Below are 22,036 nucleotides of genomic sequence, written 5' to 3'. Positions count from 1 at the left end.
GCGATCTACCATTCTAAATTGCATTACATTCAGCTATCAATTACATTAATCACAACTTCAAATAAAATAAAGAGGATGTATGACATCACATCATAGCCCTTCTTGGTGAGAATACAGATATAAGGATTGAATGAGGTCAGTATATGTAGAGATGAGATACCAGCATCCCTGTTACGTCCTGGGGGGTTCCATCTTTCCAAAAGTCTAGTCTGTTCCTGGAGTTTTTTTGCAATAAAACTGCCACATTGAGGTCACCCATCGATTGTCCTGAAAGGCCGAAGTGTTCTCCTGGTTTCTCTGTAGCTGTTACCTAAATACACTACTCTCCTGAATATCTGATGAAAGAATTAGTGATTCTAGGAGACGTTGAGTTAGAAGGGTAAAAAGTAAGATTTTCCACCTGGGTATATGGGGGGGGGGGGAGTATCCTAGCTAGAAATCTCAGTCAGATATAAACTTTGAAATTAACCAAAAAGGATTTTATTTGAAAAACAAAAATAAAGTCCCTAATACATTTCCATGCTATTTAAACTAAATAAGCATACAAGAAGAAAGAAAGGGGTAGAGATAGTGTTATAATATAGAGGAAAAATATTTTGGGTCAGTAAAAGATTAATAGCTATCTTCCAATGTGCAGATATCTGAAAAAGGAGGAGCAACAAGACAAACTAGCATGTAAGTTGGGCATATGCTTGGATCAAGGAACAGCACATACAAAACAGTATGCTATTAAAATACCTAGAAATATGTCCTAAGGTCAGGTTTGAGCAGTTAGTCCCTAAAACAATAAGTTTGAATTAATTTCTGGTGTAAAATGGATATTTGCTAGTGGTTCTAGAAAGTTTGTAACAAAGAAACCTTATTGGGGTAAAGGGAAACCTCCAGACTGAGATAAGGTGACCAGATTGTCCCACTTTTGGAGGGACATCTGGGGGTATCTGGCAAATTGTACTTATGTTGGAATTAAATATATATATTACAATACTATTTTTGTGTTCTATGCGTTCTATGAAAAATTTTGTTGCTCCATATAGACCAAGTTTTTAATCAAGAACCCCCCCGGGTCAATGGTGTCCCGCTTTACCAATGTTAAAATCTGGTCACCTTAGACTGAGATAGCTTTAAAGGGGTTTTCTCAAAAGAGAGACACAGCATATGCATTCTTACCTGAATAGGTGTTTGTGTGGAGCAGAGCCATTTTGATAAAATGGGATTGATGATCTGGTGAACATGGCTGGGGAAATGGCTAGGGTAGATAATCAATGAAGAAATTAGGAAAATGATATCTCCGGATACTGAGAAGATTAGCAAACTGACAGAGGCCAAATATTTCTTTGTTTGAAGTATTCCAGGGTGAGAGAAAGGTAAATGTGTAATTAATGAGGTTACTGTGTGATAGCTAAGATCCTAGATATGACATCTCTCTACAGTAAGCTTGTCCTATTTCTGGCCGGTAAACATGTCTGCACAAGCTTCCTGGCCCAGTCATACTTTGCTAAGGTAGGCCGGAAATATTATTAAAAAGAGAGATCTGCAGGCAAATTCCCCCTTGTGCACAAGGTGGAGTCCTGGAAGCCTAACATAGCACCTTGAAGACCAAGAAGATTTTTCAGGCGCGAGCCTTCGAGCGTCACACCTCCCTTCAGCAGATAAAGCTTGACTCTCAATGAACAGAGGTTTGATTTTTGAAAGCTCACACCCTGAATATGTTCTTGGTTTCTAAGGAGGAGGAAATAGTCAGCCTCGATGAGAGAAGGTTGAGAGGGGACATGATTGCTCTCTACCGTTATTGGACTAGATGGCCTCTATAACCCTTCCAACTCTTTGATTCTATGAAATATGAGTCTGTCTTTTTTCAATTTTATAATCTGCATTGGCAGACCACATGCATAAGAGACATTTTTCTTGCTGGGCGTCTTTTTGTTTAAAATCATTAATTTGATAGCATTTAAATTCGTTGGTGGAAAGATTTAGGTATCGGGAAAGCAAGTCTGAATAAAACAAGTCCTAGCAGAGTCATCCTGATTTAAATGAAAAACAAACAAACAAAACCTACCAGGGAATTATACATGTATCTGCATGTATTGTAGAGTTTTTTTTTAGCACTCACCCTGTACTGGAACCAGACTTTCCAAAGAAGAAGAAGAGTTGGTTCTTATATGCCGCTTTTCCCTACCCGAAGGAGGCTCAAAGCAGCTTACAGTCGCCTTCCCATTCCTCTCCCCACAACAGACACCCTGTGGGGTGGGTGAGGCTGAGAGAGCGCTGATATCACTGCCCGGTCAGAACAGTTTTATCAGTGCTGTGGCGAGCCCAAGGTCACCCATCTGGTTGCATGTGGGGGAGCGCAGAATCAAACCTGGCATGCCAGATTAGAAGTCCGCACCCCTAACCACTACACCAAACTGGCAGGGATCTGTTTCTTTCTTTCTTTTTTTAATGAAATTGACAGTACTTGCACACCACTTAAGGGTAGGAGGGCTGTCTGCTAAGAAAGTGACCAGACAATAAATGCTGCTAGAAGGATCTCTTCTAACCATTTCAAAAATTATGTCCAGCATTGGTATTCAAAACACTACACTATTCCATTAGTGATGATGACATCTTCCCTTGAAACTCATTATTTAAGGCGTGTGTGGAAGAAAATAAATTGATCCTACAGAGTTGGCAGAAGTGTGAAAAATCCATGCCTAAACTCATTCTAGTGCTTGTGGCTCAGCTTCCAAGAAAATTTATTTATTTATTATATTTATATACCACCCTCCCCGAATGCTCAGGAGTCTGTTGAGCATACAGAAAATCAAACGTTGAATGGGCTGTAGCCTAGCAAGAGGACATCTGCTTTAGGTGCAGAAGTTCCTGGGTCAAACTCTGGCAGCTCCAGTTCAAGGGAGCAGGTGATGTGCCAGTCAGAGCAGACAAGATAGAGGGCTAGACCAAAGAACCTATACTGTCTTTCTTTAGCCTAATCTGAAAATATCATTAAAAAGCACAAGGTACGGTTACTGGGCCAGAACAAAGTTTGAGTCTAGTGTGAGACCCACGAAGTTTTATTCAAGATATATGAGCTTTCGTGTGCATGCATGCATGCATGGTTCTTCAGATACCCAGGAAAAAAGGTTGATGCCATTGACACCTTTGTGACCCATGACGTTTTAGTCAGGATATAAGCACACTTATTCGAAATAACGGGACAATTAGCGTGTTCCCCCCTCCATTTCTATCAACGCAGCTCAAGATCTGTATTCACGATATTCGTTGTATGTCAACCCAAGCCAAAAGGACGGCTGATTGTCTCCCGCCCGTTTCATTTTCTTCCCCGAGAAAGGCAGCGTGGCTCACACAATCATCGTTTGTCACAACGTCATTCCGCCCGCGTCTCCTCCTGGCGCATGCGCCGAAGCACAACGTGTTTGTGCCGGAACGAACAAGTTGGATTGGACAGCGAAAAGAATCCCGGGATGACCCCTTGAGCGATGAGGCGGAGCGGCTACACCCTCAGTCTTTGCCCTCTAAGCCGGGATGGTGAGAGGCCAGGCCGCAGCCGTCGTAGTAGTCGTGGGTGGCAGGAAGAGGGTTTTCCTGATCCAGCGGGAGCGACGAGCCTTTCTTTCCGGTGCCTCGCGTCATGCCGTCGCGCGCTCGCCCGTCTCGCGCCGTTGCCTAGGAGACTGGAAGCGGAGGAGCAACGGAGCGTTGGGGAATGGCGGCGCGCGCCTGGCTTCTGCCGGCCTCGAGACAAGCGGCCGCGCAGGCTCAGGAGCGCGCGGGTTTTCTGGCAGCCAGAGCGACGGTTTGTTCGGGGCGAGGACCCGGTTCCTCAGCCCGCAGGTGGGCCGCTGCCTCGCCACCCAGCAGCGAGGTAAAAAAAGGGCGGGGTGGGCGGGGAGGGCTCAGCTGCGGGGGCTCCAGGAAAGAGGGAGAAGGTACCCAGAGGGATGCCTTTCTCTCCCCAGAGCAGGCACCCTGTGAGGTAGGTGGGGAGTGAGAGAGCTCGAGGAGAACTGTGGATGGCCCCAGGTCACCCAACTGGCTGTATGTGGAGAAGTGGAGAATCAAACCCGGCTGTCCACATTAGCAGCCACCACACTAAGCTGGTTTTTATACCTTTATATATTATATATATTATATATACAATATAATAACTTAGATTGTATACATACCCTCAATGCAAGCAGGCTTGGAGCAGTTTACAGCAATAAATAGGGATGCCAGCCTCCACGTGGGGCCTGGGGATCCCCTGGAATCTTCATACTAAGGAGATCAGTTGTTGTGGAGAAAATGGATACTTTGGTTGGTGGACTGTGGTCCATGTCGTCCCCAGGCTCCAACCCAAAATCCCCAAGAATTTCCCAAGCTGGATCTGGCAATATTATTTCTCCCCCCCCCCCTTGCTGGTGGGCAGGCAGTACCTGGCAACCCTTGGAATAAAATATCCATGATGTTAAAAGTACAATTAACACATTAAAATGTGATAAGATCTAATACAATCCCCTTCCTTCTGACCATCTGAACTGATCCTGCCCACTAATATGGTTGTTAATGTAAGAAGTGGGGGGGAGACATGGAGAGGAGGGAGACCCACTTGATATTTAGGCCGCCATGGCCTCAATCATAGGCCTGGAGGAAGAGTGCCATACTTTATAAGCCATGAAAGTTTATAAATTCATGTTGGAATACATTTTATTAGGCTGTAGCAACAAAAGAAATGGCATTTTATGGACTGACATGGCTACGCAAGTCAGTTTGGTTGCCATGTTGGTCTTAAGCAGCAGAACAAATTTTGAGTCCAGTGGAACTTTTAAGACCAACAGTTTTTTTAAAAAATAAATTTTCATTTTTCATGAAAGATAGAAATAGAGTTGTTATACATTGTATACATGATGTAGCTTATACACTTTATGATAGGAATATTTTAGTAATAACCCCCTTCTAGTTCGACATTTATTATTCTTTTAGATATTTCAAATGAGGTCCCAAGTCAACCAGTGAATTATATAGATGAGTAAGGACTAGAATGTAGATCTCTCTGAACTTATGTCCCTTGAATGCCCCACCACCCTGATACGTGTTTAGCTCTCTTCCACGGAACCTAAGGACTTTAGCTATATTATTATTATTATTATTATTATTATTATTATTATTATTATTATTATTATTATTATTATTATTATTATTATTATTTAATTTTTAGACCACCCTTCTCCCAATAGGTCTCAGGGCGGTTTACAACAAAAATAGTTAAAACACAATAAAATCCCCATAAAAACCCCAATTAATTTCCATTGTGTTCTAAAGTAATTTTCAATTGAAAAGCCAATGGGGTGTGTCTTTTTTCTGATTGTTTAAAACAAAAACATTTCTTACACATAATGTTGAAAATACACTTAAGATGGATGAGGACTGATTTTTGTATTGAAAATATATTTTTGTGATAACATGGAATTGATTTATTCATGATGGAAAGGATGGCCCTTGACAAAGACAGTGCTTTGCTGTTAAAACTAGGTCTGACTCAGGGGTGGGGGTTGACCTCCCATGTTTAGAACCAAAGGAATATAAATGGCAGTGTAGACAGAATCGTCCTATGACTGGAGTGTAAAGTTGGGAAGGATTTGGATGTTAAATATGACAGCATGTATTAAAAATATGTATTGCTGTGTATTAAATTGGTTTGATTCCCTCCCACACCTTTTAGATATCAGCATATGTGCATCATGCCTACAAGTAGAAAACAGTAAGGCGAGGTTTCACCCATCAGGAAGCAAGAAGCTTTATTTTGACACCCATGCCCTTGTGTGCCTTATGGAGGAAAATGGTAATTTCTTTGCTATATGTGTGTTTGTGTAGCATGTGCGTGTTTTAATACTCATTAGAATACAAGTGCCTGTTCCCGTGGTGCCTCTTATATCTACATCTGCTTGATGCTATTCTTCTCTCCCCTTCTCTCTTTGTTTTAAGTATTTATAAGCTACTTTTCTTAGATGCATCTAAACTTAGTATACAATATACTATCAGTCAGGACAGACTCCCACAGAGGTTATTTGCCATGTGTTCAGTGTAGTCTTTTTCCTGTTCTGCTGTAGCATTGTGGTGCATTTGTGCACTGTCTAGGGTTTTGCAACCATTTCTTCTGTCTTTCTCAGACCTGCTTTGTTTTCAAGTTTTCAGAAAGATTGTAAAAAAAAAAAGCTAGATGGCTGCTGTGGAAAATTTAGTTTTTCCTGCCCACATGACTGACATTTTCCCCTGATCCTTACAGAGGATAACTGGGTTAGTCCTCAGTAGAACAGCTAGATTTGAATCCAGTAGCTCATTAGTAACCAACAAGATCGGGGTGGGGGGAAACGTTTTCAAGACTCAAAGCTCTCTTCGTCAGATACGCTTTGACTCTCAAAACATTGTTGATCAGAATGAAAATAACAATCACCAATGCAGGCTGGCCTCACCAATGTGGGGAGGGGGAGAGAAAGATCAAGATCAAGATCTGCTCCTGAGCCCAAAACTCCCCTGTCTGACCCATTATGCACGGGGGGAATAACGCACATTCGGGGTGGAATGGCAGCGACTAAAATCACCGATAATGCGCGGTGCCGGCTGCAACTGGCCGCAGCTTCGGTGCATGCCACTGAAAAAGCCACGTTAGCGAAACGTGGAAGAAAGTGCAGCTTCCGGGTGACCAGGGCGCAACCAGAAGCGGCGCCGGGATCGCTGCGTGCATAATCGGTTACTCTGGGTTTTGCCGCCATCGCGCCCCGTCCCATGCATAACCTGTGTGCTTCGCTTTTTCCCCCTTCGCATTTTCCATGTGACCCGAAATCGCTGTTTCAGCGGCCGTGCATAATGGGCCCAAGGGATAAATGGGATAAATATTAGTTGAAGGCAATTAAATTCAGACTAATAATTTTCTAAAAAATTGGTATTTTTTATGAATGCTGCTACCTTCCTTGAGCAACTTGGAAGGGCCAGCTAAAAATAAAATATGATATTATTATTGGTCTCTAACGTGCTATTGGAACTCAAATCTAACTTTCCCAGGTCCTGTTTTCACAGCAGTTACTTCTACTTTCTGCCACCAGAAGGCGCCTTTATTTTAAAAATTACATTAGAGTAGGTGTTCCCAATTGTTTTTAGGGCTGCTCCCTTGGTTCCATAAACTCATACCTCGAATAGCAGTTTGCACAACCAACTAAGTATAATAATAACAATACATTCCCTGGCATTTTAAACTAATGTGTCATGGAGGTTGATGACATTACAAATAACATGAAGTGGGTTTTGTTACAGTCAGATCTATTGTCTAGTACAAGCCATGCTTATGTGCAATAATTTTAAAATATTACTATTTTTGTGGCTACAATTGCTTTTCTTTCTGTGTTGCATTTATGAATGTGCCATTGCTCAGACTGGACAAATGTCTGATAACTTCTCAAAAAGCTTTCTTTCTAAGAATTCCAAGTATTTAAAATGCTCTTATACATAATATGAGTAAAATGGGGGAAGATAAGCCTTCTCTATAAGCAGTTATGCCAAGACTTGTTAAAACAACCTTTGTGTTTATGAATATTATGTGTCATCTGTTTCCAGCTTTTTTTGTATGGCCAAGTAATATGCTAGTTGCACACAGTCAATCTTTGTTCAAGTGTGGAAGTTTCAGAATTTTGCAATCTTGTGTATCGTTCTAGGTTTCACCACTCTGCAATCCGAGATTATCGTGTCTGCTTTAATAAACACCATGAATGGCAATATGGCTGTGATGTACAAGGACATGGTCACCAAAGTACAACAGGTTATATAAAAAAATTGGAAGTTCCTTTAATGTTTAATTTTAGCCAAGTATACAATAAATGTATTTTGGGAAGTGGATGTGAAAAACTGTATTGCTAATGGCAAAGGGGATTTAGAATTGATAACCATTTTTAAAATGCTGTTTTTTGATCTCTAAAATTTTCTGATATTGGTTCAGTTAGGTTTTATTCTGCTTACCAGGCTTGTTTTAGATGTAGCTTCTGTCTGTAACACACATTATTGGTTCTGCTTACAAGTGGAGAAAAGGGATTGCTGTAAGAAGTGAAGTTTGTGTATGTACTCATATGGACTAGCAACTGTGGTTGGTAAAGGACTTTTAAGTTCCTGGAGGCCACCATCAAGTTTTTAGACCCCAGGTTTAGTCATACAAGAAAACCATGCCAACTCTTTTAAGCATGTTCCTTAAAATACATTAGCTGTAATTGTATTCATTGTAATGATGCAAATGGCCAACTCTTAAAACTGTGTATATTTCTTTATTTTAGTGTTCTCTACAGTACCAGTAATGCCAGCATATATGTGAACAGAAACTGATTTGTTTTGAATGTAAATCTTGTGCTTTGCTAAATCATTTTCATAAAGTACGCATTCCACAGATGGAGTCTCATTGGGCTCAGTTTCTTTTTATCTCCCTTCCCCCTCCTAATACAACTGCATATATATATAATTCAAGAGGGGCCCTTGCAAGCAATGGGAGGTCTATGAGCCTCTCCTTTACCCCTCTCTGTGTGCTGTGCCTGTTCCTGGTACGTGTTCTGTATTTGTTGCCAAGGCAGAGGGAAAACAGGAATCTGTTGAGCCCAGTGAGATTCCACTGCCCACAGGTACAACAACTGTGTGCAATTAGATTGAGCTCTCACCCAGTTTAGGATTTCTTAATACTAGTTAAGAGTTAACATCGTGAGTGTATAAGAACAAAAGAAATATGTAATGGTTTTGGTGGTATGGGTCTAAAGTATGTTTTTCTTTCTTTGAAAGGAAATAGCTCTTCAGCAGATAATGTCTCACATTGGTGTTTTGAAAAAAGATATGATCATTTTGGAGAAGAGTGAATTTTCTGCTCTTCGAGCAGAAAATGAGGTAAGATTCATTCCTTACATTATTTATGTACGCATGGTATAAAATTGTTCCTTATTTCCAATGGGCTCCCAGTTCTTTGCCATCACAAGTATTGTGTAAGTAAATGGCAGTAGTGTATTGGTTATCGCTCAAGTTTGCTAATGAGCTTTTGTTTTAACATACACACTTGCTGTAGGCCATTTATCATACGTCACTTGCAAATTTTGTATGAAACACGCCAAAGGGGAAAGAGAGCAATAAAGCAGCCCTAGAAACCAATTCATGGAGAAAAGACTTATAAATCTGACATAAATAATTTGAGGTGTGTTGGCAACGGAAAAGAAGCATACTTCAGTCCAGTTGATTTCAGTGGGGTGGGAGTGTGGCATAGTTAAGGCGGATGGTGCACCTGGTTCATTTGCCACTTCATGTTCCTTACTTGAAGGTATCTGGTACTGGTAGAATGTCTCAAGTGTATCCGTTATCTAACTTAGGAGAAAAAATGTATTTAGTTTCTTGTGGCGGGAAGGCTTGTTCCTTCCAAATCTTCATTGTATATAGAAGTATACAATGAAAAAACTATACAGTGTAATTTAGCAAAAGTTATTCAAAGTGGGAATGATAGAGAATGAGGTGGCTGGATGGGGTCACTGAAGCAGTTGGTGCAAACTTAAATGGACTTTGAGGAATGGTAGAGGACAGGAAGGCCTGGAGCAGTGGTCCCCAACCTGCGGCCCGGTGCGCAATGCGCAGGCGCGGCCAGGCATGCGCGATGCGCGGGCGTGGCCATCGCCCTGCCGGTTCCCAGCCAAAAAAAGGTTGGGGACCACTGGCCTGGAGGATCATTGTCCATGGGGTCGCGATGGGTCGGACACGACTTTGCACCTAACAACAACAATTCATTTGTATTGGAATTTCAACATGAAGGTGTCCAAAATCGTTCTTGAACTCACTTTTCCTGCCCTTCTGGGATAGCAGAGCAGCAATCTAATTTGTGATGCTTAATGTGCTTCTTCTTGTAGATATTAGAGCAAATCTGCTGCTTGCGGATAGTTCCACAGGCTGTGAACATGTGCTTAGAACATGCTAGTGTTTCTGTGAGAAATATGGTAGCCAGGAGGCATACACTATGTTGGAGGCTACTTCTTGAAGAAAATTGCTGAAGCTTTCCTACTTATTCTGTTGTGGAGCAAAACCGCTATTATGGGAAGTAAACGAAGGGACAGGATTACCCCATGGATTAAATGTATAAATAAGCACCATGGATATAGTCTAAAAAGCTGCTTACACGCATGCATGTTGTTCTGTTGCATGATTGAGGCTGTTCTCATAGCCTCATAACAACTTTTGTTTTTACAGAATCTCAGACTTCTCAGTTTCATACGTTGCAGCAATAAAACATAGAGCTTTGATTTTAGCACATGTACGTGCATATTTAAGAATAATTTTGGATCTTGTACTCAGCATATGCATTGTGGCTTTAATTTTCTGGCCCGAATATATGAAACTTTAATATGTATGCTTATTTGTTTTAATTCAAAGAAAATAAAACTTGAACTTCAACAGCTAAAAAAGCAAGTAATGGTAAGTAGCTTTGTATATGGTAACTCTTTAAGAGGTAATAAGTGCTGTCTAAGAGTTCAGGTTACCCTAAATCACAGCCATTGATTTGATCAGTTGTATTAAAGACATACCTTGGTTACCATACAGGTATTAAATAAAAACTGGGTTTTTTGCCCCTCCCCGTTCGGGGCAGGGGCTATGAAAAGGGAAAATCAGATGCCATTTCCCCTTCTGGTCTTTTGTTGACGAAGTTTCTATTCCATCAGTGGAAGATACTGTAGGCAGTGTCATCTGATCCCCCTTATTTATGCCAAAACTTTGTGGAATTTTGTCTGAGTATCTGGTTTTCAGAAGGCTGCTGGGTGAGGAGGAAGAGTAAAATATCTGCAGGTGATTTCAGCTCATGGGTTGTAGGATCCAACCCACAATTGTGCACACTGGCATGTAACCTGCCAGTCTGCTGACCAAAATTTGGCACCTTCTTCCACTTTAATAGTTTTTCCTCCAGAGAAAGAGCAATTACAGTTGAAGGGGGGGGGAAATACTTCCATTATAGGGTTTCCAGTGTGAGAAGATGTGGGAAAGGGGCTTGGTTATGGGCAGTGCACCATAGCTGCAACATCACATCTTTTGCGAACCTGGAATCGACATCACCATGTTAGGGCCCCATTTTAGGATTCACCTGGAAGTCTGTTGTTTTACCATAGAATTTGCACCAGAAGTGGCACCCTAGCCATGGTATGCTACCAATTTCCCTGTTCCCTACCATTTCACTCCCTCTATTTTCTAAACAACGGGAAACTGTGGGGCCCATATCCTATTCAAATTTCTGAGTTAGCTGAATGCAAATAATGAAATAATGCTATAATATTTAATGTGAAATCAGATTGAATGTAGGGACAGAGTATAGAAGTTCTGTATCAGTATTTCTGTCCATTTTTTTTTCTAGGAGGACACTTCCAAAGTTCGTACAGACAGCAAGTTAGATTTTAACCTAGAAAAGAGCAGAGTAAAAGAACTGGTATGTTTAATTCTTTGTGTGTGTGTGTGTGTCTGTGTGTGTGTGTACAGCTTTGATGAAAATGTTCTTAGTGTCCTGTGACGCCTGCCCTGAGCAAACTGGGAAGGGCGGGCTATATTAATATAATATTATTATTGTTCTAATAATTATATCAGGTAAAATCTGTGGTCATTGTAATAAATAGCCATACTCAGTTTTATACAGCTACTGAATTCAGTTATGCTTAGTGATTATACTGTCTTAACATTGTAAAAATAGTGTGATAAAAATACATTCTTGATACTGTCCTCTCCACAATGTACTCCTTGAAAGTTTGATACAACACGATAACTTAATCTTAACTTAATGTTATCTTCATAGTAAACATCATAGAATGCTAGAGGTGAGGACAAACGTCTCAACATGCATAGACCAAAAAGCTAGCCCATTTGTAGGCTTATAGTTCTAAAATCATTATTATCCAAAACATTATTATCCAAAACATGCTTTACTTGAAGAAATGATAACTGAAGGATAGAACATTTAAAGCCAGAAAGTTACTAGGATTGCTGGAAGGATCAGTGTTGTTTTTGTGTTTGTAATAATCCATTACTCTTATTTTTCAGTATTCCCTGAATGATAGAAAACTGTTGAAAATGAGAACGGAAATTGTGGAATTGGTAAGAACTAGAACTTAATGGTTGATTATGATAACAGATTATGACAATCCATGTTGTTTGTTCATATTTAAAGGTAAAGGTAAAGGTATCCCCTGTGCAAGCACCGAGTCATGTCTGACCCTTGGGGTGACGCCCTCTAGCGTTTTCATGGCAGACTCAATACGGGATGGTTTGCCAGTGCCTTCCCCATGTTCATATTTAGTTACACAATAAATTGAAATGGCACTTGTATATCCTCACACTGAAGTAAAAACAAATCCATGGGTATGCAAACAGTAGTACTTAAGAATCTTTACTTAAAGAACCAGAGTTTATGTTGAGTACCTCTGGAAATACTGAAAGTGCAGTACACAAGAGATAAATTTGCTTCAGTTCAGAATCAGGAGTATTCAGAATTGGGAAGGGTCTCTTTTGTGAATGTCCTATATGTAAGTATCATTTAACATTTCTGATTTTGATCTAAGAAAAATGCTTATATTTTATCTGAGTTTAGAGCATCATCTCAGTAAATACTACACATGCATGTTCTCCTGGCCTCTGGAAGCTTTTTATATCGCCCCTCTAACATTGCAGATGGTTAGGCAGAACACTTCACAAGGGTAAATGCTTTCGTATGATTTTTGATTTCCATGAAGGACAGATACACTGCTGACTTGTGAATATATTTACTACTTGTGGGTATGTGTTGGGCCCATTATGCACGGCCGCCGAAACGGCGATTTCGGGTCACATGGAAAACGCGGAGGGGGAAGACGCGACGCATACCGGTTATACACGGGGCGGGGCACGACGGCGGCAAAACCCAGAGTAACCAATTATGCACGCGCCGATCCGGGCGCCGCTTCTGGTTGCGCCCCGCTCACCCGGAAGCTGCGCTTTCTTCCGCGTTTCACTGACGCGGCTTTTTCGGCGGCATGCACCGAAGCTGCAGCCGGTTGCAGCCGGCTCCGTGCGTTATCCGTGATTTTAGTCGCCGCCATTCCACCCCGAATGTGCGCTAAAACCCCCGTGCATAATGGGTCATCCAGAGTAATTTTTAAGAAGAGTGAAAGTGTAATGCATAGATATTTGGTGTAATGGTTAAAAGTGGCGGCTTCTAATCTGCAAGCCAGATTTGATTCCTTGCTCTTCCACATGCAGCCAGCTGGGTGACATTGGGCTAGTCACAGCCCTTTTAGAGCTGTTCTCACAGAGCATTTTTCTCTCATAGCTCTCTGAGCCTTACCTACCTCACAGAGTATCTGTTATGGGGAGAGGAAGAGGAGGCAATTGTAAGCCACTTTGAGACTCCTTTGGGCAGTGAAAAGTGGGGTATAAAAACCAACACTACTTCTATTTGGAAATAGCTGGAGGAAGGGGAGTTTTGGGATCTGCAAATGCCTAACAAGAATTGCAGGAAGATAACTAGAGCAAATAATTTTTATGTTGGTGGCATCAAGGAAAGTCTACTGTGTAAGAGACTAGAGTGTTCCTTTCTCAGAGTAAGGAGCCTAACCTTTAACTGGAAATGTTTAAGTGGCACTGAAACATTGATTACTTTTCCTTTTTAAGCATGCACAGCAAGATCGAGCGTTAACACGGGCAGACAGGAAAATAGATACAGAAGTTGCAGGACTGAAAACAATGCTTGAATCGCACAAACTGGACAACATTAAATATTTAGCAGGTAAGGAGGTCTCTCATGAGGCATGTGCTTAGCTGTCTTGGATGTCTGATAGGCATTTGTGGATTCCAGTACTCTTTGCATCAAATATGACTTCTGGTTGCCTGCCAGAACTTACTAATTGTGTGGTGGAGGCTTATCCATTGGGTTGAAGCAGAAGACCTCTTTACTATTAAGATACTCACACCTTTTGCTGACACAGTGTCACCAGTCTGTGTATAACAGCATAACACTGTGTAATGAATCTTCTGTGTTACAGGATATTTGTATAATATAGCTTGTAATAAGTTTGATTATAAAAATCCACTATTACAAACTGCCATGTTTTTGAGAAAATTAAATAATTGTACATTGATATATAAAGCAACAGAGTGGTAGGAAGTGATAGTCTGTGATAGATTTGTATTCTGGTATTTCCACATTATCCTCTTATACATTTGTGGCCAAAATTCCTTGAAGCTGTGCTTGAAATAGGTATTATAGTTTTTAGACTGTGATCCCGTTCATGTGTGCAGCTATAGTCAGTATTGAAACCACACCTTGAAACATTTCTAGGTTGTTAGATTTGTATTGTCATAGGGATTAAGGACTAAATATCCATGTACTTTCTTCCCCACCCTTATTTTCTTTCAGGTTCTGTATTTACGTGCCTTACAGTAGTGTTGGGATTTTACCGTTTATGGATATAACAATCTATTTTTTGAAAGGACTCATATTACCTTCCCATAGAAGAAACAAAGTTGCATTGTTCCCTAGCTGAAATATAATCCTGACTTTGAACTGAGTCGTTGCCATTTTAATTGTTAAACTATGGAATGTAACCAAAGAATGTGCCTGAAGACTAATACATACATCAAAATATTGAGAGAAACTTGGTTGTAATAAGTCTGCCATATTTTTCAACCCTTAATGGCTGGGCCTCTGTAGGCTATTGCAGTGTTAAAATGTCTGGTAAGGAATATTTCATAGACATTTCATCAAATATATATAATTATAAAATATAGCAGGAAATCCACCAGAGTGTTGGAACAAAGTTCTTTTGTTATATTTGCAGTTTGTACTATGCATTCAAGGGGAGAATTCAGCACTAAGTGACGGGTTAGGGAAGAAAAAAAAATCCAGTGACACTTACTTGATCCCATTCCTTCAGAGCTAGAAACGCCTATGTTAAATCACACTTCGCATTTCTTCTGTGTTCTCAGAGCACACTGTAAAGATTTGTTATTGTTATATATTGACATGCTGATCGCTTTCGTTGTGTCTGGTGTTGTACATTACCACTGAGTTAATCATGTTTTTATGAGCAGGTGTTGTGGAAAGATAATGTAGATAAGGAAATGTCAGATGAACTGTAAACTTGAGACTGCATCTCAGCTGACACATTCATTCCAAAAATGGAAAAAATAATGCTTAGTGATTAGTGAGAACACTAGCATTTTGCATAGACACTCCCCCACTCACCGCTAGCCCAGCAATTAATGTTAAACCAATAAATTAAGACCCAGTTCACTATAGCAGCAGAATGTCATTCTTACTTTAGGAGAGGCTTTGGAATGAGTACTTCTTAGCAGTGGCTGATACTGAAGAATAAGGCTGATGGATCTGTTATCTAAGCTAATTAATTTAGATAGGAACTTGGCCATAGGATCAAAGACTACTTCTAGAATATTTCTCTAGGGTAAGAGTTCCATTTAAATCAATTCCATGTAATGACATCGAGTCAGAGACCCATTTGTGACCTTTATGAATGGACTAGACACCTAAGTGGGAGAACTTGAGCCTGAGAAAGGGATATATTTCTTCATATATAAAGAACTTGCACGCTAATGTGCTTCTCCTTCTGATACGGCCTGAAAAATAATTCTGCTGGTTTAGGAGCTTGTTGGTGGCTCTTTTCAACCAGTCTGCAGCATAAATTGTTATCTGTTTTGTTATGCCCAGCTTAACTTGTTTTCATTTCTTTCCCATTTTTGAACTGTACAGTTATTACACCGCTTTCTTATCCCTTGCCCAGCAGTGTTTCAAGTGTTTTTTTGGCAGAAGGGTGGCTGAATTGACTTAAAGCATCAAATAAAGGTTAACTATAAAAATGCTTGGCAAATGTTTTTTTTTTAAGTCAAGTTGCAGGGAAGGGAAGCAAAATCATTAGTTGCAGGGAAGGGAACCAAAGCTCACTCTGCAGCTGAAAAGCCATATCAGCATCTATTCATTTGAATAGACTTCTGCGTTTGCTGTACTGCCACAAAATTGGTAATTCTGGATTGAATTGCTAGGTGCTACTGGTGTCATTTTAATATTACATGGTAGTAAAAACAAACTAAATGGTTTGGCTGAATAAAAGGCAATTGTGTAACATGCTAAGGAAACCAGCCATACAGAATCTCTTTTTAGATTTGAGATAGACACTGAACGTTGTAGGTTTCTGTCTTCTATTTATGCTTTAACATTTATGGATTGCAATTAAGATAAATTATCATGATAAAATCAACGTTGTGGGTCATAAAAGCCACATGACACTATTAAATTCCTGGAAAGGTAGACAGTATAGGAGATGACAGTCCTTGAGGCATCCTAGTCGAAGCCATTTGGGCCTTAAAAGTAAGAACCAGCACTTTGAACTGTGTCTTGAAACAGATGAGCAGCCTGTGTCAGTTTTTTTAGCATAGCAGTGATATAATCCCTGAATCCAACACCAGACTATAGCTTGGCTGTTCCTTTTTGGACCAACTGAAGTTTCTGGTCTGTTTTCACGTACAGCACATTACAGAAATCTAACTTGGATGTGATCAGAGCATGCTTTTCAGAACAGCCATAGCTGGCATATCTGCAGAAGCCAGTAAGGAGAAGAAGACCTGACCTAACTGTGAACCAAAATTCATCAGCACCACCAAACCATTAACACGTGCTTTCTGCTAGAGTAACCCCTTTAAAGAGAAATCTCCAAGCAGGTTCTCTGCTGACCAAGAGAAATCAGTCTTCTCTGGATTCAGCTTCAGTTTATTGGCCCTCATCCATCCCATTAACTTCTCCAGGCAACTGTTCAGGACTGTCTCAAATGCAGCAGGCTTAGGTGTTAAGGTATCTTTTTGGTATCCTTTGCATATTGGTGGCACCTCACTCCAAAGGCCCAGATGACCTGTCCCAGTGCTTGTATGTAGATGTTAACCACCATAGGGGACAAAATGGAATCCTGTGGGACCTCAAAGTATAAATCCCACTGGGCCAAGCAATTGCATTCCTGTCATTTTCTATGCAAAAGTCATCAGTAAGGGTGACCAAGACTTTTTGTCCCAAAATCAGGCCTGAATCCAGATTGAAATGCGTCTAGATAGTAAAACTGTAGACCCTAGACAAACAGTAAGGTTCTGGGGTTCAAGTATGGTTTCAAAGGGAAAACTGCCTGTGTCTTAGACCAGTGGTCCCCAGCCCCCGGTCTGTGGACCGGTACCAGTCCGTGGATCAGTCGGTACTGGGCCGCAGCTCCTCCTCATCCTCCTCCCTGACTGTTGCCTCGGGGGCTACCCTGCCACTCAGTAGCCAGCTCACCTTTGGTGCTCTCCAGTGGCCAACATGGCTGGGGCACCCCCTTGACGTGGCATTGCGCAGCTGCTGCTGGCAGCACCCCCCAGTGGGTGGCAGGAAGTTGGGCACTGGTGGGAAAGCAAGTGGAACAGGGGCTCAGGCGGAAACGGCCCTCAGCAAAAGACTACCCCCCCCTGGGCCTCAGTAAAATTGTCAAGCGTTGATCAGTCCCCGATGATAAAAAGGTTGGGGACCACTGTCTTAGACATTTCATTGGCATATAAGCACATTTTTTCACTATTTGACTGCCTGTGTTATGATAAAGAATTATGCCCCCTTTTTACCCTATATTTTCAATTACTGTTATTTTCTCTAACTAGTTTTATTATTCTTGAGCTGGTTTTATTATTGCAAGAAACTTTCCAAATATCCTAAGGGGTTTCTTTGGTATTAAAGCCATAAGTCAGAAAATGCAATTTTTACAGTTCAATCAAAATGATTCTGGAAGTTCAGTATATGTGGGCTGAATGTTCTTAAATATCAAACCATTTCTGCATGAAATAAACTTTTTATTCATGAATAAAAAACTTCAAGTTAATATGGTCACTCATCTCCTTGAATATTTTGTTCTAGCATCTGAGAGGAAACATGATTGCTCTCTTTAAATATTTGAAAGGTTGTCACTTGGAGAAGGGCATGGAGTGGTTCCTGTTGGCAGCAGAGGAAAGGACCCACAATAATGGGTTTAAACTATGTGTAGTATGGTACTGGCTAGATGACAGGAAAAATATTCACAGTCAGAGTAATTCAACAGTAGAATAGGCTGCCTAAGGAAGTGATGAGCTCCCCTCACTGCTGGTCTTTAAGCAGCAGCTGGACAGATACTTAATCATGGATGCTTTAGGCCAGTGGTAGTCAACCTGTGGTCCTCCAGATGTCCATGGACTACAATTCCCATGAGCCCCTGCCAGAAAATGCTGGCAGGGGCTCATGGGAATTGTAGTCCATGGACATCTGGTGGACCACAGGTTGACTACCCCTGCTTTAGGCTGATCCTGCATTGAGTCAGGGGGCTGAATTAGATGGCCTGTATGGACCCCTCCAACTCATTTTTTGTGCCAGAAATTTTCTGTTCATGAGTATGGGATGCAGGTTTACTTTTGTCTTTTAGGTATAGTGGCATAATCGTCATTGTGTAACATCCCTAACTTTCAGAGATCTCTTTCAGGGGATCTCTTGGTGAACTGGATTAGAGACTATAGTTTAGCTAGCTTTACCTTTGGGCTTGAAATGCATTCAAAAAATTGTTAGCTACCATCAACTACAGGTTTAAAGCAGTGATCCTCAACCTGCGGGCCGCAGCCCGGTGCCGGACCACGAAGGCCTCGGCGCCGGGCCACGGCTCCTTCTTCCCTCCCCCCCCCCCCGAAGTGAAAAGCTCGCCAGGCCGCAAGCAAATCAGTCGCCAAAGTGGCTGATTAGCTCGCGGCCCGGCAAGCTTCTCGCTTTGGGAGGGGAGGGAAGAGAAGCTTGCCGAGCCGCAAGCTAATCGGCCGCTTTAGCGGCCGATTTGCTCGCGGCCTGGACGTGCCGGCAGGGGAAGCCACGGCTGCCGGCATGGCAGCGGCGCAAACGCGCATGCGCGAACTGCGCATGCATGTTTGCGCTGGGGCTGCCGCGCGTGCACGGGCCCCCAGGCCGCCCTCTCCGCCCACTACGCCACAGCGGTCCGCAGCAAGCGGAAGCTTGCGGACCGCTGGTTTAAAGAACAGCAGGGCTCCTGTGTATCCGACTACTTTCCAATTTCTTTATTAACCAACTTGCCCACATAGTTAGGCAGAATTTTCTTTCATCAGGACACAGGTAGGTTTAGTTAACTATGGCATTGCATTTATTTATACCATCAAGACAAGATTGCACTTCTGAAAATAATATAGAAGAAGAGTTGGTTCTTATATGCCGCTTTTCCCTACCCGAAGGAGGCTCAAAGTGGCTTACAGTCGCCTTCCCATTCCTCTCCCCACAACAGACACCCTGTGGGGTGGGTGAGGCTGAGAGAGTCCTGATATTACTGCTAGGTGAGAACAGTTTTATCAGTGCCATGGCGAGCCCAAGGTCACCCAGCTGGTTGCATGTGGGGGAGTGCAGAATTGAACCTGGCATGCCCGATTAGAAGTCCGCACTCCTAACCACTACACCAAACTGGCTCTTACATAGGCTGTTTTAGCTTATCCAGATGGCTGTAAATATTATGCAGCAATTTATTTCAACCCTCCATCTCTTTCTGTATTCTTCATAGACGATTCAATAGGGATTCCAGGGCAGCCTCACTCCTGCTGACTTCTGGCTGAAGTCTCTTAGCAAAAAACTTGGCAATATACTAAGAAAAAATACTTGGCTCAGAATTGACAGAAGACATAGTCTGGTTTAGCAATGGTTCCATTGGGTCTGAGGAGGACAAATCTGGGCTTGTCCTAGTCAACATGTATTCAAAGCAAACACATGGTGTTTTGCCTTAAAAATGGGATCAAGTGACGGGTTGCACAAATATTGTGCAACTCCCTTAATTTTACATGCATAACTAATGAGCTATACGTGATATTTTTATTTAACTGCTTTTTGGGGTGTAGTGGTTGAGGGCGGCAGCCTCTAATCTGGAGAGCCATTTTTGACTCCCTGCTCCTCCACATACAGCTAGCTGAGGGAGTGTATGTCCTGTATGCTAGTCAAAGCCCTGTTAGGGCTGTTCTTGCAGAACACTTCCCTCAGAGCTCTCAGCCCCACCTACCTCACAGGGTGTCAGTTGTGGGGAGAGGGAAGGCAATTGTAACCCCCCTTGAGACTCCTTCGGGTAGTGAAAAGCAGGGTATAAAAATCAACTCTTTTAAAACAATTGGTATTTTAGCTAGTTTAACTTCCATTTTAGATGACCAAGTTTTATGGGGAAAAGAGCTCTGTATTAACTAGCCAACGTCAGTCAAATCACCTAATCACTCTACTCTAAAGCTTTTATGCAACTTCTGCTGTAAAACCAGTTTTCTTTCCCTAACAAAATAACCTCTACAGCACACTCCCGCAAACTGCTGTTGCACAACTGAATTTCATTATCAAAGGACTTTGGCAAAACACTCTGTGTCATCCAACTTAGTCCCAGTGAGAACGGCAGAGTCTAAATGGTGTCGATAAACAAAGTCCTACCAATACTCATCCTTCTCCATCCTCCAAAAGACACATTGCAAATACAAAACTGTTTTAAGACAGTGTTCTCATTACCTTTGCCAAAATGGCTAACTAAAGTTCCTTTCACACATTGAAAACCTGGAGAAGGACAGACAATAGCTTGGATGCCTGTTTCTGTAATGTGAGACTGCTGACTACATTTGATGACTCAGGTCTGGCAAGGTTCACGGGAACTTAAATGTGTTTTAAACATCTTTTCTATTCCCTCTTTTACAAAAGTGCATCTGTCTTGCCACAGTTCTCTATACCTTTTTTTTTACAAAATGTAGGTACAAACTGTAGCATTAGATTGAGTTGGGCTGATTTGGGAACAGGTTTGTGATAATATACTTTGTTAATGTTTGTTCACATTACTAGGTCTCAAATCTGTTTTAGCATTCTTAGCAGCAGGCTGATTTCCCACAGACAGGCCAGTTGTGCCTCTAGAATAAATGAACAGGCAAGATTTCCTATATCTTTCTATGAATTATTCTCGCTTCTTGCCAAGTAGATTTGTGCCCCTACTCGTAGGCAATTCAGTCACTTTTGGTTGAATTCATGCACAGTTGCGTTTTAGACAGACAAAAAGATTGAACACAAATCTGGCTTGCATTCTGCTATTTTTAATTAATGTCCTAATTTAAGGCAGTGACAAAAGAGAGGGACTAGTTTTAATTTATTTTACAAAATGTGTATGTTTTTTACTTCATTATAACCATGCAGGTTATGTGTTTTAGTTATGACCTAGTTCAAATAATATTCATGTTTTCCCATTGTATAATGCCATTCCTCTTTGCCAAATTTAAATTAGCTGTTAGATCAAGTGGATCAAAAAATTGCTACCTTTCAGTAGGATAAGCAAGGAGCTGCTGCATTTGAGTGAAATCAAAGCAAGCAAGAGGAGAAAGATCCTCCCTGTTTGTTTATTTAAAGATGAATCTTGTGCAAATGAAATTGTGCCAGTTTTGAAATGAAACTGCTAATTAAATGGTGCCAGTGTTTTGTAGTCTAGAATGCAATTTTGGCAGCAGTGTCGTATACAAAGATGACGATAAAATTCTAACCCAGGAAAGAGGCTGGCTTAGTTTAGACACAGGAATTGCAAAAATCAGTTTATATCTATAAGAATATCTCTACAATTAATTTTAAAAATGTCCCAAGTACAAGTTTCTATCAGTAGTATAAATTATCTGGGCTTTGGCTTCTTAAATCTGAGACTATACAGTCTAAGAACGCTTATAAGGGAAGAAGATTGAGGGCCACATGTCTTGCACTGGGTTGTTAATCTCCTAGCTAACATTTATTCTTTCTTGTTCATTTGATGCCTTCTGCATGGCTTCTGTAAAACGATGGGGATGGAGATGAGCAGGATCATTGTTTTAGAGGGCTCTGTCTTGAGCAATCTTGTCTGACTGATGTCTTCAGTCTTTCGTAGATACTGATTACTGACTTCTATAAGAACATCAGCTGTTTGTAACAGTCAGAAATAAGCCTTCTATTTAAAATTTATGATGAATCAGG

The 22,036-nt window shown here is 41.3% G+C and overlaps 1 protein-coding gene across 1 annotated transcript; it reads left to right on the top strand.

Moving 5' to 3' along the window:
• Positions 1–3,402: 3,402 nt before the first annotated feature.
• MCUR1 (mitochondrial calcium uniporter regulator 1) lies at positions 3,403–15,864 on the top strand. The gene is made up of 9 exons (XM_077353071.1): positions 3,403–3,862; positions 5,699–5,818; positions 7,686–7,789; positions 8,788–8,889; positions 10,411–10,452; positions 11,381–11,452; positions 12,058–12,111; positions 13,663–13,777; positions 14,408–15,864. Exons 1-9 carry the CDS (start codon positions 3,523–3,525, stop codon positions 14,461–14,463), a joined length of 1,005 nt encoding a protein of 334 aa, XP_077209186.1. The 5' UTR covers positions 3,403–3,522; the 3' UTR covers positions 14,464–15,864.
• Positions 15,865–22,036: the final 6,172 nt, after the last annotated feature.

The sequence above is a fragment of the Paroedura picta genome, chromosome 9 (assembly GCF_049243985.1).
Source record: "Paroedura picta isolate Pp20150507F chromosome 9, Ppicta_v3.0, whole genome shotgun sequence".
Lineage (NCBI taxonomy): Eukaryota > Metazoa > Chordata > Lepidosauria > Squamata > Gekkonidae > Paroedura > Paroedura picta.
Note: the sequence above shows the minus strand (reverse complement) of the source record. Positions and strands in the feature narration are given on the sequence as shown.